Below are 18,263 nucleotides of genomic sequence, written 5' to 3'. Positions count from 1 at the left end.
AATAGAGAGAGGCTAGAAAAGAGGACATAACTATAGTTTTAACAATGGCAATTGTTGTAATTGTCAATTAAAGTTTATGGAAATGTATTGAAATGTTATAAGAAAACCATAGTTTGCTCTTCAGGAACTTACAGTTCAGAGACAAGATGGAAAAGCAGAGAAGGGAGCTCGCTAGGTAAGACACTTCTATGAGTCTTTACAGTTTAACCGAAGTTCCTAAAAGATAAAGTAAAATCCTCACGACTCCAGAAATAATGCAGGTTTCCTTAATAAAAGTGAACTTCTATTGTGGGGCAGGAAATTCAGGCCTAGAAGGTGTCAAATGCCCAAAAGGACATAATTTAAGGCATTTCAGCAAAATGATTCTTTTAATTAAACCTTTCGTTTCCCCCAGGCTTTTAGTCTTCCCCCCTCTGAGGCATCTCAACATGGATTGTGCTGGTGGTGTTGATAGCTCCTAATGTCAGCCCCAGAGGAGGGAGTCTGCCAGTGGTGGGAAAGGTAAGTTTCTGTTTTTATTAAATATTACATAGTTTTCTGAAGTTTTCAGTATTCGTATTTTATGTCCTATAGGGTATAAAATAAGAGTATTAAAAGAAAATTTTAGAAAACTGAGTATTGAATAAAAACAGATTTTACCTCTTCATAAAAGCAGATTTCCTGCCCCAGCATAGATCTTCACAGCAGGCTATGCATTCGTGATACTTTGGCATACTAACACTGATATCCCAGGAGAAAAGTTTTCAACAGCTACAAATTTTTTTTTTTTGCGGTCATAGGGAAACATAAAAGGAAGATTTAAAAGACTTAGGTGACACTTCAGTACAAAATGTGGGTTTGGGTATTGAGCAGCATATTATAAAATTGTTCTTTTCTCTATTTTGTTTTGCTGTTTCTAAAACACTCGTCCATCTAAACGATCTAATTTATAAGACGTTTTCAACCCCATAGGCAGTATTTTTTTTTTAATTTATAAAAAAATTGCATAATACTTTTCACAAGCATAGGAGTGATAGCTTTGGTGTCCTAGACAAACTTGGATAAGAGCTCCTTTTTTAAATTCTTCAGCAGGTATAATTTGGATCTGCTGGTGGTCTCTCCCTGTCCTGAGGGACTGCCATGTTTCTGTTCTGAGGAAGCTGCACTTCAGTAGTGGGTAATGAGTGTGTGTGAACAGCCTACATTATTGGTGTCCACATATTGGAATATATGAAGAGTACCAAGAATCAAAGGACTGGAAGGGACTTCAAGAGGTCATCTAGTACAGTCCCCTGCACTCATGGCAGGACTCAGTATTATCTAGACCATCCCTGACAGGTGTTTGTCTAACCTGCTCTTAAAAATCCCCAATGATGGAGATTCCACAACCTCCCTAGGAAATTTATTCCAATGCTTAACCACCCTGACAGGAAGTTTTTCCTAATGTCTAACCTAAACCTCCCTTGCTGCAGTTTAAGCCCATTGCGTCTTGTCCTATCCACAGCGGTTAAGAACAACACTTTTTCTCCCTCTTTCTTAACAACCTTTCATGCACTTGAAAATTGTTATCATGTCCCCTCTCTGTCTTCTCTTTTCCAGATTAAACAAACCCACTTTTTTCAATCTTCCTTCTTAGGTCATGTTTTCTAAACCTTTAATTATTTTAGTTGCTCTTCTCTGGACTTTCCTGCTTTTATCCACATCTTTCCTGAAATGTGGTCCCCAGAACTGGACACAATACTCCATTTGGGGCCTAATCAGCCCGGAGTAGAGCGGAATCATTACTTCTCGTAATCATTCTGTCTGTTGTGCAGATGGAGGATTTCAATCTGCATGGCTGTCAAGCTTGCATCTTTAATCAGTAGTAAATTCATACACACACCTTTTTAAAAGGAAGGAGGATGAGATCCTAAATTATTGTTGCATGCTTGCTGTAGTAAGTGACTGGTGATTTTTGATGGGATATTCAGGATTAAGAGAGGTAAAAATGAGTTCTCTGATATCACGCTTCCAGAACATAGCTTTTTTTTCTTTGTTTGGATTAGAAAAAGAGACTCCTCATGAAAATGCCCCTCAAGTTTAAATTGTTCATATTTCTTACGATATTTTAACAATTTCTGAAAATTCTAACATAGTGGTCAGAGTCCACCACTGGCATGTGACTGTGGAATGCTGGCTCTGCTGGTGGTAAGCTCACCTGGAGCGGGCAAAGTGGCACAAAACGCTAGCAAATCCCCCTTCACCGTTGGGCCCAAAGCCATCCAATACACTCCACAAAATGATTGGGTCTGGCTTGGAGGGGTGGGGAACAGTGCCAGGCCAGGAGATGCACCGATTCAGCATTTCTTGCACTGCCTGCCCTGATCTGGGTGAGTCTTTATGAAATCCCAGTTGGAATTTACCTCTGCCTTCTCTGGGGGAAGAGGTGGCATTACTGCTGCTTGCCCTCCTCTGGGGCAAGATTCCTTTCCCCGTAGCCCGGTTGACTCCAATACGTACAGGAGGGTCATATTTGCATAAATCTCTCCATGCTGTAGGAGTGGACAGGTTATGTTATCTGTGAATAGTAAGTATTACAGCTTTGAAGGACAGTGAAGACACTGTGTGCTCTAATAGACTCCTAATGAGTCTCGGAGTTGAGATAAACTGGGTTTTGATCCCTGTTGTTCTACTAACTTGGTTTATAATTTTTGGAAAAGCTGCTTTATTTATCATTTTTTTCATTTTATAGAGTTGTGATAATACTTGCCTACTTCACAAGATTGTTTTGAGAATGTATTATTTGTATGTAAATGATTTGAAGAATTAAAATATTATGTAAGTGTTAAATTTTGTTTAAAGGTTTTAAAAGTTTGCAAACAGATCATATATGTTTTTAGGAATTACACCTAATTTATGTCACAGTTTTAACATTCAATTAGTGTGGGTCAGATTCTGCCACACTTGCTCCTCTTGAATAGTACTGTACTCCATCAGTAATCCCGCTGAAGTCAATGACTAAATCTTCAATTTGTATAAATTGTTGTAGCTCAGTTGAAGTCACTGGAACTGTGACAGTTTCCATCAGCTGAAGGTCTGGCCCAGGGTAACTATTTGCAGAGTAAGTCAATACCCAGTGCAAGGCTGATAGATTGGGTTCTGTATAAGTGCCTGATTCTGCAGCTGATTTGTACTGAGGACTTCCATTGATGACTGCAGGAGTTCTATACATGAAACCATTACAAGCATATACAGCAGGGGTAGGCAACCTATGGCGCGCGTGCCGAAGGTGGCACACGAGCTGATTTTCAGTGGCACTCACACGCCCGGGTCCCGGCCACCAGTCCAAGGGCTCTGCATTTTAATTTAATTTTAAATGAAGCTTCTTAAACATTTTAAAAACTTTATTTACTTTACATACAACAATAGTTTAGTTATATATTATAGACTTATAGAAAGAGACCTTCTAAAAACATTAAAATGTATTACTGGCACGCAAAACCTTAAATCAGAATGAATAAATGAAGACTCGGCACAGCACTTCTGAAAGGTTGCCGACCCCTGATATACAGTATTGCTGATAGCTAACTTTTTTCCTCAAGTGATAAAAAACTCTTTTTATCAACATTAGCAGGATAGTAGCATTAAGATGTTCTTGATTCTTAGATATTTGCATCTAGTTAGTTAAGTATATTATTAATAAACTAAGGTTGGAATGTCCTTTGCAAAACCTAAAGTCATTCTGAAGTTCCCCCCCCCTCTGTTCTCCTACTTTTTATGCAGATCAGTCCATCATGGATGTTTTAAAGCATAAATGTTTTCTTGAAGAATTATTATTTTGGACAATAAAATATGAATTTCCACAAAAGATGGTAACTTTCTTACTCAACATGCTACCAGATCAAGATTATAAGGTATTTGCATGCCCGCCTTCCCCCCAAAAACAATTTCCTTTACTCACTTACTTTCGACTTGTATTGCATCGTGCATGAGTACACGTATGGTTGATATAAATCATTAATATAATAAACCCTGTGTTCTTTTATTATTTGAGGGTTTGTTGGTATGCCCAGAGCCACACAATACATGGAAGGAGATGTGGACAAAACAGGTTGGCTGAATAATTCCGTTCTGAAAATTCCTTCAGGAGCCAGAGTATTGTGTTTGTTTTGTTGTTTTGGCTATTTCCTTTATAGCTCATAAGCTTTGTTAGACTTTATAAGATCTTGCTCTCTGAAGGGAAGATACCTACAAACCTTTACAGTTTTAGTTTCCAATCGTGGAGCAAGTGCAATATCAACAAGCTGTTTCTCTACACCCCTCTCTCCCCCACCCGTCAAGTTTCCTGAGACATTTAGGATGAGGAAGAGACATCTGCTCCTGAGATATTTTGTTACTGTTAATATACTCTTTACACTAGCTCAGTTAAAGGTCCAGTGCATGTAATTCTTGTGGTAGGAGGATGTGTTAATACAATATTATTTTTTCTATGATAAAAATTAGCTTGACTGTTTTAAATAGTTTTTAATTAGGTTTCCTCAATCCTCTGTTGCTAATTTAAAATCTTTTGAAAAGTGTCAGGCTTAACTATAGACATTTTTACCTATGCCACCTATAATAAACTAAGGAATAAATAATAACTCATATCTCATCTGGTTATAAGAAATGACTTGGTTCAGCATCTTTATTGTGAAAGAATATCTGCTGTTGTTGAGACCTGCTAATTTTCAGGGGCGGCTCTAGACATTGCGCCGCCCCAAGCAGGGCAGCATGCCGCAGGAGGCGCTCTGCTGATTGCCGGTCCCGCGGCTCTGGTGGACCTCCCGCAGGTGTGCCTGTGGAGGGTCCGTCGGTCCCGCAGCTCCACCGCAGCCGCGCGGGACCAGCGGACCCTCCGCAGGCACGCCTGCGGGAAGTCCACCGGAGCCGCCTGCTGCCCTCCTGGCGACCGGCAGAGCGCCCCCCGCGGCATGCCGCCCCAAGTGCGCGCTTGGCGTGCTGGGGTCTGGAGCCGCCCTTGCTAATTTTAATGTGTGTTAACTGATAACTTTTGGAAGCAGAACATTATGCCTTATTATCTCTACAGCATCTGAAGTGTGTCAGGTAGGGTTGGTCACCTTTTTTTTTTTTTTAAATCAAACTTATTTTTGGCAGAAAATTGGGGGTTTGACCTAATTATATTTTTGCAGAATTTGTCTACTTTCCTCAAATTTTAGGAAATCAGAAAACCAAGTTTGTTCAGATTGTGTTTTTGGGACAAAAAGGGGAAATCTTCGGCAGGGAGGAAACCACCATTTTAAAACCAGTTCTAGTGCTTTACAAAACAAGTAACATACAGATTCTGTCCCAAGGAGCTTAGGAGTCCTACTAGATCTGATGTAACAAGAGACACAAGTGAAGGGAAAGGAATGGTGAAGATTGCAAAGTTATTCTGTGAAGTTGTATACTACATATTAGCTCACTTCAATCATTGAATTAGACCAGTTTTTCCTTTTTTAAAATGTTAAATGAATGTAGTAAGAGACAGTCCTGCCTAAAGAATTTACAAGCTATTGGAGAAAGGAAGGATTACCTACCTTTTACAGATGGGGAACTGAGGCACAGAGAGAAGTGTCTGATACAACTGGTAATTTAAACCAGATCTCCTGCATCTAGTCTAATATCTTAACTACACGATCACCAATTAGTTCAGTTTCTTATTGCTGTACAGTACCACAAGAAGTAAAATTCTTAAATGGAAATAAACTCTGTAGAGCATAGATAGTTCAAGGGTAATCCTCTCTATATAAATCCAGCCTAAGTTTGGATAGGAATGTCAGGAGTCAATTATTTGGCTGTTGGCAGAAGAATCAGTTTGATTACCTATGCTTACTCTCTTCTGACTTAATTTTATATGGTCCTCTGCTGGTGCTCTTTGGCCCATTGAGTGCTGTAGGGATAGATTTTATGCAGTGTTGTTATAGCCACGTTGGTCCCAGGATATTCTAGAGACAAGGTGAGTGAGATAATGTCTTTTATTGGACCAACTTCTGTTGTCTCTAACAGTTATTACCTCCCCTACTATGTCTCTCTAATAAAGCTAGATCAGTGGTCCCCAACCTTTTCGTCTGGCGGGCGCCAGACGAAGGACCGTGGCGGCGGTGGAGCATCTGCCGAAATGCCACCGAATTTCTGCGCCATTTCGGCAGCGACGCCTCTTGATGACGTCGCTTGTTGAGAGGCGTCGCCGCCGAAATGCCGCAGAAATTCGATGGCATTTCGGCGGATGCTCCACCGCCGGCCAGGACGCGGGCGCATTTAGATGCCCCTGTGGGCGCCATGTTGGGGACCCCTGGGCTAGATTCTTTTTTTTATTCTTGCAGAAATATAGTCTCATCCACTGTAATTTATGTTCTGGCTTGAATGGTATCTGTTGGCCATCCTCCAGCCAAGAATAATCAAAGCACAGTGTACTCCAGACATATCCGCTACTCCGGGCTTACTTTATTCTGAGGTGTGTGGGGGGTTCCTTGAGAGCCGTTTATGGTCCCTTTATGCTTCACAGTATTGTGGAGAATCAGTTTGGCTAAAAGTAGCAAACTGCAGTGCTCTTAATAAAAATGGGCCATGTATTTCAGAGTGTGGACAGACATGGGTAAAGTGAAGTAGTCTCAGGGTATGTCTACACTGCCAGATTAGTTCGATTTAACTTAATTTGAATTTGTGGAATAGACCTTACAAAGTCGAATTTGTGCGTCCACACTAAGGACACTAATTCGACTTTGTGAGTCCACACTAACGGGGCAAGCGTCGACATTGGAAGCGGTGCACTGTGGGAAGCTATCCCACAGTTCCCGCAGTCCCCGCTGCCCATTTGAATTCTGGGATTTCCCCACAATGCATGCTGGGGAGAAAAATGTGTCGAGGGTGGCCTTGGGTAACTGTCATCATTCAACGTGCTTTCGGACGTCTCAAGGGGAGATGGAGGAGCTTACTGACTCACTCGGATCTCAGCGAAACCAATATCCCCATTGTTATTGCAGCTTGCTGTGTGCTCCACAATCTCTGTGAGAGCAAGGGGGAGACCTTTATGGCGGGATGGGAGGTTGAGGCAAATCGCCTGGCTGCTGATTACGCTCAGCCAGACAGCCGTGCAATTAGAAGAGCCCAGCGGGAAGCGCTGTGCATCCGGGAGGCTTTGAAAGCTAGGTTCCTCAGGGAGCAGGGTAACCTGTGACTGTTCAGTTTCTTTACAGAGAAGCTGAACCTGCCCCTGCTTCAGTTACTGTTGATTTTCTTCTGCGGTTACATACTCCGTTCACCACGTTTCCCCCCTTCCAAGACACGTTTAAAAATAACGTTAATGGAACATTGTTAATTAACAACGTTTTCTTTATTAATGAATTCGCGTTAAAGGGTTGAAACAGGGACGCAGACTGTGGTGGGTAGGGTGTGCAGTGATGTTAACACCGCTTCTACACTCGAGGAATGACAGACTCCTGCTCCTAGAGCGGTCTGAAGTGCCGGACTGGTTGTTTCAACGGAGCCTGCCATCCCTCCTTTTCGGGACTCTGTGTGCGGGGGCTACGTGACCTTGTGGCGGGGGAGGACGGTTACAGATTCCCCTGCTGCGTGGCTCTGTGGTCCGGGACAAGGACCGCTGCATAAGTTCTGTAACTGCCCTCCCATGCCACAAAGTCACGTACCCCGCACCCACACAGAACATGGAAAACACCTCCCAGACCGATCAGGGTGCCTACTGACTGCACTGTGTGTGTGACCTGCTGTTGATCCTACCCCCGTGTCTGTACCCTGGTAAAGGTGACTGTCCTATGCAATTAACAACCCCCTCGCCCCCCCGCTTCACAGACAGTCTTCTGTAGAAAAACTTGACGGAAATAGTAATTAACAGCAAACTACTTTTAATAATCAACTACACAGTTAGGGGATGAAACTGGGATTGGGGCTTCGGTGAGCCAGGAAGGGAAGGACTTCTCAACATTTAGGGAATGAGAGCCTTCTTGTATTTGTGCACTCTGCAGGGGTGCAGTGACAGTTTTCACGGCCCCTGTCGCCCCTCCTTCTTGTTACTTTGGGTGAGGGGCGTTTGGGACTTTGTGGCGGGAGAGGGCGGTTGCAGATACAGTGCAGGGGGGCTCTGTCCTCCTGCCTGCGGTCCTGCAGAACATCCATAAGGCGCTAGAGCGTGTCAAATTTTCCCTGGTCAGAACATCCAAGCTCGGACAGCTGTCCAGAGCGTCAACAGAGTGGTGCACTGTGGGATAGCTCCCGGAGCTACTAAGGTCGATTTCCGTCCACACATAGCCTAATTCGACATAGCCATGTCGAATTTAGCGCTACTCCCCTCGTCGGGGAGGAGTACAGAATTCGAACTAAAGAGCCCTCTAGGTCGAACTAATTAGCTTCCTGGTGTGGACGGGTGCACGGTTAAGTCGAATTAACGCTGCTAAATTCGACATAAATTCCTAGTGTAGACCAGGCCTCAGACCATGGAAGCCACAGTTGGCTTAAAGGTAGTCTGAAAATGCCTACTTTATATTCCAGAAAGACTTAACACGTTCAAAGGACAAGTTTTAGACTAGATGTGGGATTTTAGTTCTTGAGCTAAAAATTTTCTTTCATCACCAAGACAGCTTGCATTATCTGATCTCTTCAGACTAAGCAAGTCCATATGGTAGTAGTTCAGAACAGCAGTAACACTTAAGTTGGAAATTTGAAATGAATTAAAAATTGGCTAAAAGACAAAAGTATAAATAAAAGGTCAGTTTATAACATGATGAAACGTTAATAAAAATAAAATAAAGTTATAAAAATAAAATAATAGTGGGGTGGCCCAAGGAGCCGTACTATGACTGATATTGTTTCAATATATTAATTACTGATCTGGAAAAAAACAGTTTAACAATGACAAGGTAAACCTTTGTAGATGATAGAATTATTTAGGACAATCAAACCTAGAACATAAGAACCACCATACTAGGTCAGACCAAAGGTCCATCTAGCCCAGTATCCTGTCTTCTGACAGTGGCCAAAGCCAGGTTATTCAGAGGGAATGAACAGAACAGGGGATCATCAAGTGATCCATCCCGTCACCCATTCTCAGCTTCTGGCAAACAGAGGCTAGGGACACCATCCCTGCCCATCTTGGCTAATAGCCATTGATGGACCTATCCCCCATGAATTTATCTAGTTCTTTTTTGAACCCTGTTATAGTTTTGGCCTTTACAACATCCTCTGGCACTAGAGAAGGCAATAAAGGAACCCAGCAAAGATAAATATATGGGAAGCCATGATGGCAGATGAAATTCAGTGTTGGTAAATAATATGAACTGCAGCTCCATCTTAACTGAAACCATCTATGAGAAAGACCTGGATGACATTGCGGACATCTCAATGAGAACAGTTGCTGTATATACAGCAGCAGTTAAAAAAATCAAGCATGATGTTAGAATATCATGATAATGGAATATTATAATAATAGTAATACTGAATAAGAGTCTTGAAATTTTAATGTTACCATTAATTAAATCAGTGGTACACTTTCAACTTGAATACTTTGTTGATTTCTGGTTATCCTATCTGGAAAAGATTCTAGAAGAAAAAATTGGGATCCAGTGACAGAGAAAAGAAATTAAAGTCACAGAAAGACTTCCTGATGAGGAAATATTGAAAACATTAGTCCTGTTTTTTTTAGTTTAGAGAGATTACCAATAGAAGACATTATAGAAATATATAAAATGAATGTTAGAGAAGCTAAGTTGGAAGCTCCTGTTTATCCTTTACAAGAGCAAGGGGCTATCTAATGAAAAAGATGGCACATTTAAAACTGGTAGGAATGTGTTTTTATACAACGTTTAATTGGCTTGTGGAACCCATTGTCAGAAGATATTGATAGCAAGAGTTTAGTAGGATTAGATTAGTTCCTTCTGTAAGTGAACAGTTATGCTACAATTAAGGGTTCAGTCATAAGAACCGACATATTAAAAAAGATGAGTTATTTACATGGGTAATGAGAACACATACAATTATATAAGATGGAGGTTCGGAAGGACAGGATATTCCATTGTGAGATTTCTTGAACCTTCCTCTGAAACAGGATATTGGATAAGATGGACCACTGATTTTTGATCTGTTGTGATAAATCTGATGTTTCTCTGCAATACTGATTGTATGTTTGAGAATACATTTTTTGAAATGAGGAAATATAACTATTGTAATATTAAAATTCTTTTTATTTTTAAATTTGCAGATTGCCTTTACTAAAACTTTTGTTCAGCATTATGCTTTTATTATGAAAACACTGAAGAAAAGCCATGAATCAGACACTATGTCTAATAGAATTGTGCACATCAGTGTTCAGTTATTCAGCAATGAAGAGCTAGCACGTCAAGTGACAGAAGAATGTCAACTGTTGGATATTATGGTCACTGTCCTTTTATATATGATGGAAAGTTGTCTTATTAAAAGTGAGCTGCAAGGTAAGTTGAATTCTTGTTTTCATTAATAATATCAAACAAGAGACTTGTACTGAATGTTTAATCTTCTGTTTTTGAGGTTAGCCCCTAATTTTTCAGAACTAGGTTCAGGCAGAGCCAGTTGAGTTTATATCCTGCTCTTTCTTGTGCAGTCACAGCCTGTAAGGGATGTAGGCAGTGGAGTGACCAGAACTACTCTTTCCCCCCGCTGTAAAGCAGCAAGTAGACAGTGGGAAGGCTGCTGATACGAGTGCTCCCTGATCTGTGCTGCTTCTGGTACAGCAGAGAAAAGAGACAGGAGGACAGGGACGTGGTGTCCCCTACTAGCTCCCTGTAGCAAAAGGGCTGATTCACATTCTACCATTTAAAATTGCCAGGCAGGGCTCAAGGAACACTTTCAATTTATAATGCAATACAAATTTTCCTAACAAAGTTGCTCTGGAGGGCTACAGATTGGACACCCTTATCTAATATAACACTTTGATTTAAAGATTACATGCTTTTCAAGCTAGGAAGAACTGCTCTTGAAATAGTTGGGCAAGATTATACATAGCTTTTTCTTTATTTTTGCAGCCTTTTTTTTTTTAATGTAATGGGTACTGTTATGAAAGACTGCGAGAAACATTGGTGGTTCTTTGAGTGTGTGTCAGCATGGATCCCATTCTAAGTGTGCATGTGCCTCATGCACATGAGACTGGAATCTTTGAATACCTGTGACCCTTGGGCTGCTCATGTGCCCTGCGAGTCCTCGTGAATGCCCCAACCCAAAGGCCAGATCGGCGGGTAGTAATCGATTTATCGCATCTCATCTAGACGCAATAAATCGATCCCCGAATCGACGCCTGTACTCCACCTCGGCAGAAGGAGTAAGCGGAGTCGATGGGGGAGCCGCGGCGGTCAACTTGTCGCCATGATACTTCAACTTTAGCTACATGAATAGCGTAGATGAAGTTGTGTATCTTAGATCGATTTCCCCCCGCGTACCCGCCCCCCTCCCCGGGCAGTGTAGACCAGATCAAAGGGTATACAAGGCAGAGTGCATGCAGCTGTCCCTCAGTTCCCTCTTACTGCCTATGGCAGTGAGACCGAACAAGGTGTCTGTTCACTACCTCTTAGTGGAATATTCTTCTCTTTTTTTGCTAATTAGCTAGGCATAATTCTCAGCAAACTCCCTCTTTTTAATTTTATTTCCCCCTCCCGCCAAAAAAAGGATTTTTAAAAATATCTGTTTTTTTTTTTTAAATGGAAACTTAAAATTTCTGCTCGGTGTTTTATGCCGCTATCTTTGCTTACAATAAGATTCAAAGCCCTCAGGCTTCGAACAATGCCAGTCCTGTGACAGACTCATTCTGCTTACAGACTGTCATAGCAGCAGGCATTTTTTTGTCTTGGTGAGAGCCATGTACCAGCTTTCTGCCCTATGTGCTGTTTTCTACCGGCACAAGAAAATCCAGAGATGCTCTGCTGAAGTTGAATCTTCTTGGACAATCAATGAAAGGGACTTCAGACCCTGAAGAACAGGCCTTGACCTTTAAGATGGGACTGGTCATGTCCAAGTCCCAGTTAGCCAGTGCCCTTGTTAGCCAGCACACAACACTTAGTGCTGGTACTGGCAAAAAAATCCATGGCACTGTCTGTCAAGGATCTGGGACCATCTGAACATATTGGTCCCAGCTACTACTTCAGCACCAAACACCGCTACCACCTCCTTACTAAAGCAAGGGAGATATGAAAACTCCCTCTTCCGATGAGAAGATGCTTAAGCCCTTATTCTCCTCCAAAGAACTGAGCACTTGGTCTGCTCGTGTGACAGGAGCAAGTGATGCTGGTTCAACTTCCAGCTTATACTGAAGATATATAAGACATCCTCAGTGCCTACATCTGACAGTGCTGGCAACTACAAACTGCTGGCCCCAGTACCAGCATTGACACTAATAATTGACACATTAATGGTACTGTCCAATCTAATGTTAGAGGAGGTACCTATATTTCTGGCACCAATGGCACTGCACTCAGCATCGATATGAGTCTCTGACCTCATGGTACTGAGGTCACCTCAAAAATCAGTCTTATCTTTGGAGGCAGTCTACTCTTCTTCATCTCCGGGCCACACCTCTCCACCTTATAGCAGAGAATCTTCTCGCCATTCACACAGATCAGGAGAAAGTCTCTCTCTACAGTCAGGACACTCCAGATCTCTGACTTATCCATCTCAGGAATGACAGTAGCCTGACTAGCCTGACCAAAACCAGACTTTTCCTGTCCTCCCTTGGCCCTGTTGAGCATAGTGGGGACTTCTGTCTAGAGCATCTTGGAACCTAATTCCCTCCTATCACTCAAGAAAATGCAGAAGGTCATGCTCCCATTCTGCAGCAATTGCCAGAATCCCATCTGAAGACAGGGAGGAACAAGTACAGCTGACAGAGGGAGGAACTGGCATGTCCTGAGCATCTTTCGTAGTCCCGATGAGGCATTTTCCTTGGCTCCCGTACCTACTTTGGAGCCTTTCAGGAGATGCTCTCTCGTTTAGCTGAGACCTTTGAAATAGAAACCTCAACAATTAAAGAAAAAGCTTACAAGCTGTTTGACATATTGCATTTCTCCTCTTCTGCCAGACCAGCTAAAATTCTATGGCAGATGCCAGCCACATTGCCTCTAAATGCTAAAAGAGTGGAAAGGAAGACCAGTCCCCCAAAAGAGGTTTGAGTAATTTTATACCTATCCAACACTGGGTTAATTAGTGGTCTCTGCACCCCATGAGACTGATAGCCAAACTGTCCAAAAACATTCCTAAGGACCCAAATAAATTAACTCTCTTTAGAAAGAAGGCTTATTTGTCAGCATCACTGCAGCTACAAGTAGGTAACTGTCAAACTTTGTGAAATAACTCTGCCCTAGGTCAGATAGTTGTATCTCCCTTTCTGGTCAAACTCCCTCAGTACTCTATGTTAAAGCTATTATTACTGAAGGATGACCAATGGCAAAGGCCTCTTTTACAGACAGCCATGGATGCATTGGATGTGGAAGCTAAATCCCTGGCTGTTGTGGTGATTGTGCGCAGAGCATCATGGTTACAGGTTTCTTCCCTCCCTAGGGAGGTGGAGAATACAATTGAAGACTTGCCCTTCGAGTGTACACACTTACTCACCATATGTACCAATGATGCACTATGCACTCTAAAAAGACACCAGATACTAGATACTTGGCTCACTAGGCATTTACACCTCTGCTCCATTCACAGGCCCTTTAAATATCAGGGGCAAGGGAGACTAGACAGAAGACACTCAGCTACCCACAATAGTCCTCTGAGTAACCATCCAGGAAGAAGCCGAGGTAATCTTGTATGAGACTGTCATCTTCCTTAGTCACTAACCAGACTACACTTGCTTCCAGACAGCAGGTTTGTCATGAGATTTGAGAGCCACACTCAGATCGGGCAAGGGCTATGCCCAGACCTCCTTCTTGAGATGCTGGTTGGCTTTCTTCTATCGGGCTTGGACTGGAATAACAGATGTGTGTGCTGGAAGTTGTCTCACATGGATATTCCATCCAATTCCAGTCCATGGCCCCCTACCCATTCCCCTTCACTATCCATTTTCAGAGACCCTTCTCGTCAATTAAAAGAAGTGCGTACCCTTCTTTGCCTAGGAGCCACAGAGGAGTTACCTCTAAAGTTCAGGGAAAGAGGGCCCTGCTCCTGATACTTTGTTAGCTATTCTAGACCTGAGAAGACTGAACAAATTTATACACAGTCTTAAATTCAGCCTAAGTCATCCCTTCTTTTCAGGCACAAGACTGGTTTGTGGCTCTTGACCTTTGTCACCCAGGGGCTTCTTGATGCCAACTGGCAGTGGGCACAGTGATCCCTTGGGTCTTCTCCCTATATAATAATTTGTTAAAGGGGGTCATGTAAGGTCTCTACCAAAAGTTTGTGTCACACTGATGATCATAATCCTTATGAAATGTATGTACAGATAATATGTAAGTAATACTCCATCCTTCTTTCCTGAAAATTATGCTCTTAAGGTCTGTGAGTTGGGACTGGTCACCAAAAGGTGATAATAAGCATCTCCCACCTGAAAGAAACTTGACATGGCTATATGTAAACTGAATATTGTATACTTCACAATTAATGCCTATTTACAGACTGAGCAAAATGCTAATCAAGAGTTTGCGAAGTCTCCAGGGGAGATTCACTACAGGAAAGACAAGCAGCAGAAGGTACCATGTTTCCAAGTGAAGACAACAGATTGTTGGAATTATGTCTGGGCTACAGAGGTACACCCAGGTATACTTCACCTAAGGGCAAGCTATCAGCAGGCTTGTTATATAAATAGAGGCTCAGAGCTGGTCTGGCTGTTTAATGCTGGAGGAGAGACTGGGGTGAGCTAAGGACAGGTGGTGATGAGGTGCTGCACAACCCTGGCCATAACCCCGAGAAGCGTCACAACCGCCAAGATGTATACTTCCATATTGTGATCCACTTGGCCCATAGGAAGAACCTGCAATTCCTCGTAGGGCCCAATCACTATCAATACAAAGTGCTACAGCTTGTTCTCTCCATGGTACCAATAGTCTTCATTAAATACCTAGTTGTGGTGGCAGTGCACCGGAGGAGACTCGGCATTCACATTGAGCCATATTTCGAGAGTTGCTAATCAACGGCATGTCTCATACACCTCTTCTTCCAAACATCAAAGCTCTGTTTCCCTAGCGTGCAAACTGCCTCTTCTGCATGCTTTAGAAACTGGAGCTGGTTGGAACATTTTTGACTAAATGAAATTTCACTGAAATATTCTGTTTTGTTTAAACATATTGCTTTTGACAAAATTTTCACTGGGCAGGAAGCGTGTGTGTGTGTGTGTGTGAGAGAGAGAGAGAATGGGGAGAGTCTCAGTCTCTCTCTTTCTCACTCGCCTGGTGGCTATGGTACTTGTCCTGGATGTGGGGTTCAAGGTGGGATTCAGAGTGATCAGGGATCGAAAAACTCTCCTCTGAATCAGGCACATCTGGAACTTGTACCTGGATCTCGCGGCTCTGAAGCAGTATGCGTGTGTTCTCTTTGTCTCTTTTTCTCTAGTTTCAGTCGGAAAAAGGACATTTTGTAACAACTTTGTTTTCATGAAAATGTTTCACTGCAGAATGAAAACAAACTTTGAAAGTTGCTGTAAAATGGGCTTGTCCTCCAGTCAGGTCTGTTAGAAACATCCCTATGTCTGAAATCTGCAAGGCAGCTACTTAGAGTAATGCCTGACTTTTGTTAAATGTTATGCTCTGGTCCTGGCCATGAGGTCAGATGCCAATTTTTTGGTAGGGCAGTATTACAGTAATCAGTTAGTTAGTGAAAGTTGGGACTCCTCAGGCACATGTCCAGATGGAGCACTGCTCATTAGTCACCTTCAGTGAGAGCCATATGGACACATACTTGAAGAATGAACAGTTACTTACCTTCTAGTAACTTTGGTTCTTGGAGGAGCTGGTGTGTGTATGTGTGTGTGTGTCTCTCCATTTCTGCTTTTTTGGAGTCCTCTTTACCTGAGATTTTAAATTAGCAAGGTGACTGAGCAATAGTTGCTACTGCTGTGCCGTTTATGCTCTAGAAAGGCAGGGCACAAGGACACGTGCAGTGCAGGCATGGCCCAACAGCCACTACTATTCAGATTCCAATCTCTCGCAATTGGGAGACATGTATACCTAGAATGGGATCCACACAGTTGACAAGATCTTGAAGAACAATCATTGCTATAAGCCATATGCCGTGCATGCTATAATTGTTTTTAAACCCTGATTCTTTTAATTATTCACAATGTTAGTTACTATATTTTTTCTTTAAAAAACATCATGATGGGGGTTTTTTTCATTGCTTTTTTCCCTAGATGAAGAAAACAGTTTACATGTCGTAGTGAACTGTGGGGAAGCACTATTAAAGAATAATACTTACTGGCCACTTGTTAGTGATTTTATTAATATCCTTTCGCACCAAAGTGTGGCTAAGAAATTCCTGGAGGATCATAGTCTGTTAGTAACTTGGATGAATTTTGTATCATTCTTTCAAGGTAGGTGGCTTTTAGCTTTCTTATTCAGTGATTATAAATACCTTTTTTGGAATATGCCTAATTTAAAATCTTTTCTCTCCTGTACTTAAGCAAGAATTTTTAAAGGTGGCACAATGTTTACAATAACATACACATTATGTTATACCAATATAATAAAAACCAGCAGGATCTTATTAAGAGGGATAAGGCAAAGATGCCACATTTATTGTAAATACCATAACAAAACAAAAGACAGCAAAAGACTACTTATTTTTATCACTATTTATTCCTCACACACACACACACACACACACTCTCTCTCTCTCTCTCTCTCTCACTCATTCAGGTTCTGTATAGATGTTATAGTTACCAGCCTAGATGTTGCTCATGCCAAGTTACTGGCCATGTATCTAGGTCATGAGGATGGAGCCGAGACTGTGTCAGATGCATCTGATGCTCCTGGAGGCTGGCAGCAGAACCATAGACTCAAAGTCCTCAGTCTTTAGAGTCCGGTTTTATAGGAATTTATTCCTATGTCAGTTCATGAGAGTTGCTTCATTTTGCTGTTGCTAAATCAATCAGCAGGTGGCTGGCTCCATGTTGTCAGATGCTTGTTTTTTCCTCCTTTGAGGGGGTGGGGGTCATCTGGTTGATCCCACTTGACACCTTCTTCAGTCGACACTGAATTCTTCGGGCTGGTAACTCCCTAACCATTCATTCACATACATTCTTTATCTTAATCACATTTAGTTCACTGTCTCTTTACCTTTTGGGGTGTTACCAATTTATGTGAGACTCCCTGTCTTTTAACAAGCAAAGATAAAGTGAGATGAAAACTTACAGAGGGTGGGGGTCTCTATCTATACACTATAACAGCTACTGTTTTGGCTTAGAGTTAATTAATGTTTAGCAAGTTTTATACCAAGTATCTCTTTGAGCTTAACAAGTTTTATACCAAGTATCTCTTTGAGCAGGCTTCACACAGACACAGCTGGTGGCTTGCAGGTTAGAGGCTAAATGTTGGGAATCACAAATTTATTTTTAACATAAACCTTAAGTTATAAAGTATCAATTAACAATAAATCATTTTTCATATAAACCATGTTTAATATAAATCTTCTTTAATATCCCTACAATTACACACCCTTATATATAAATATTTAATCCATTAGCGTGTTCTTTTTTAATCTGATGCAAATTTCTGGAAGTGGATAGTTTATTCTAAATTACTCAAGCCAAAGGAATTCTGTTTCTGAAATGCCAACTGATGAGAAGCAAAGGCTGAATATGTAAAGGCATTAAGCACTTCTCAGGCACAGTTGTAACAACTGACATGTTGACCAACACCAGGCGTTGAACCAGGGACGTCCAAGATCTAAAAGTATTAGTTTCTACAGATTGAACTAAAGAGGGCAGGGTCTCAAGATGAGAACTGTAATAGATTTTGCATCTCTTGTGGATTGGGGCACACCACGGAATGTGTAATACGTGTTGATTGGTGAGTTACATACTACTTCTGGTCAGGGAAACTTGTCTCAAGTGTTTGAGACCCACCATGATTTGAATTCTGGACAAGCCCCAACTTTTATCATGGCCGCTGAGGATCTCCAGAGCTCAAAGCATGAATCTCTCTACGGCTTGAGTTAAAATGTTAGGCTTTGGAGAGAAAGCTCGAACAGACCCATGTAGCCCATGTTGATCAGGCACAGAGGGGTTGAGTAAAATGCACTGGGTTACACATTGCCAGAGTTCTCAACAAGTTGTACTAATAGTGTAAGTTATTACTTTGATAGAA

General features: G+C 41.8%; 1 protein-coding gene across 4 annotated transcripts in view; it reads left to right on the top strand.

The window, feature by feature from the left end:
- Positions 1–18,263, top strand: part of UBR3 (ubiquitin protein ligase E3 component n-recognin 3) — a 217,159-nt gene that overhangs the window by 48,671 nt on the left and 150,225 nt on the right. For all 4 annotated transcript variants that reach the window (XM_039495547.1, XM_039495546.1, XM_039495549.1 and 1 more), the window contains exons 7-9: positions 3,742–3,872; positions 10,208–10,436; positions 16,310–16,489. In XM_039495547.1, the coding sequence (XP_039351481.1) occupies positions 3,742–3,872; positions 10,208–10,436; positions 16,310–16,489 (540 nt within the window). The remainder of the gene's footprint in view (positions 1–3,741; positions 3,873–10,207; positions 10,437–16,309; positions 16,490–18,263) is intronic.

Source organism: Mauremys reevesii, linkage group 11, assembly GCF_016161935.1.
Source record: "Mauremys reevesii isolate NIE-2019 linkage group 11, ASM1616193v1, whole genome shotgun sequence".
NCBI lineage: Eukaryota > Metazoa > Chordata > Testudines > Geoemydidae > Mauremys > Mauremys reevesii.
This window is presented reverse-complemented; position numbering and strand designations above follow the sequence as displayed.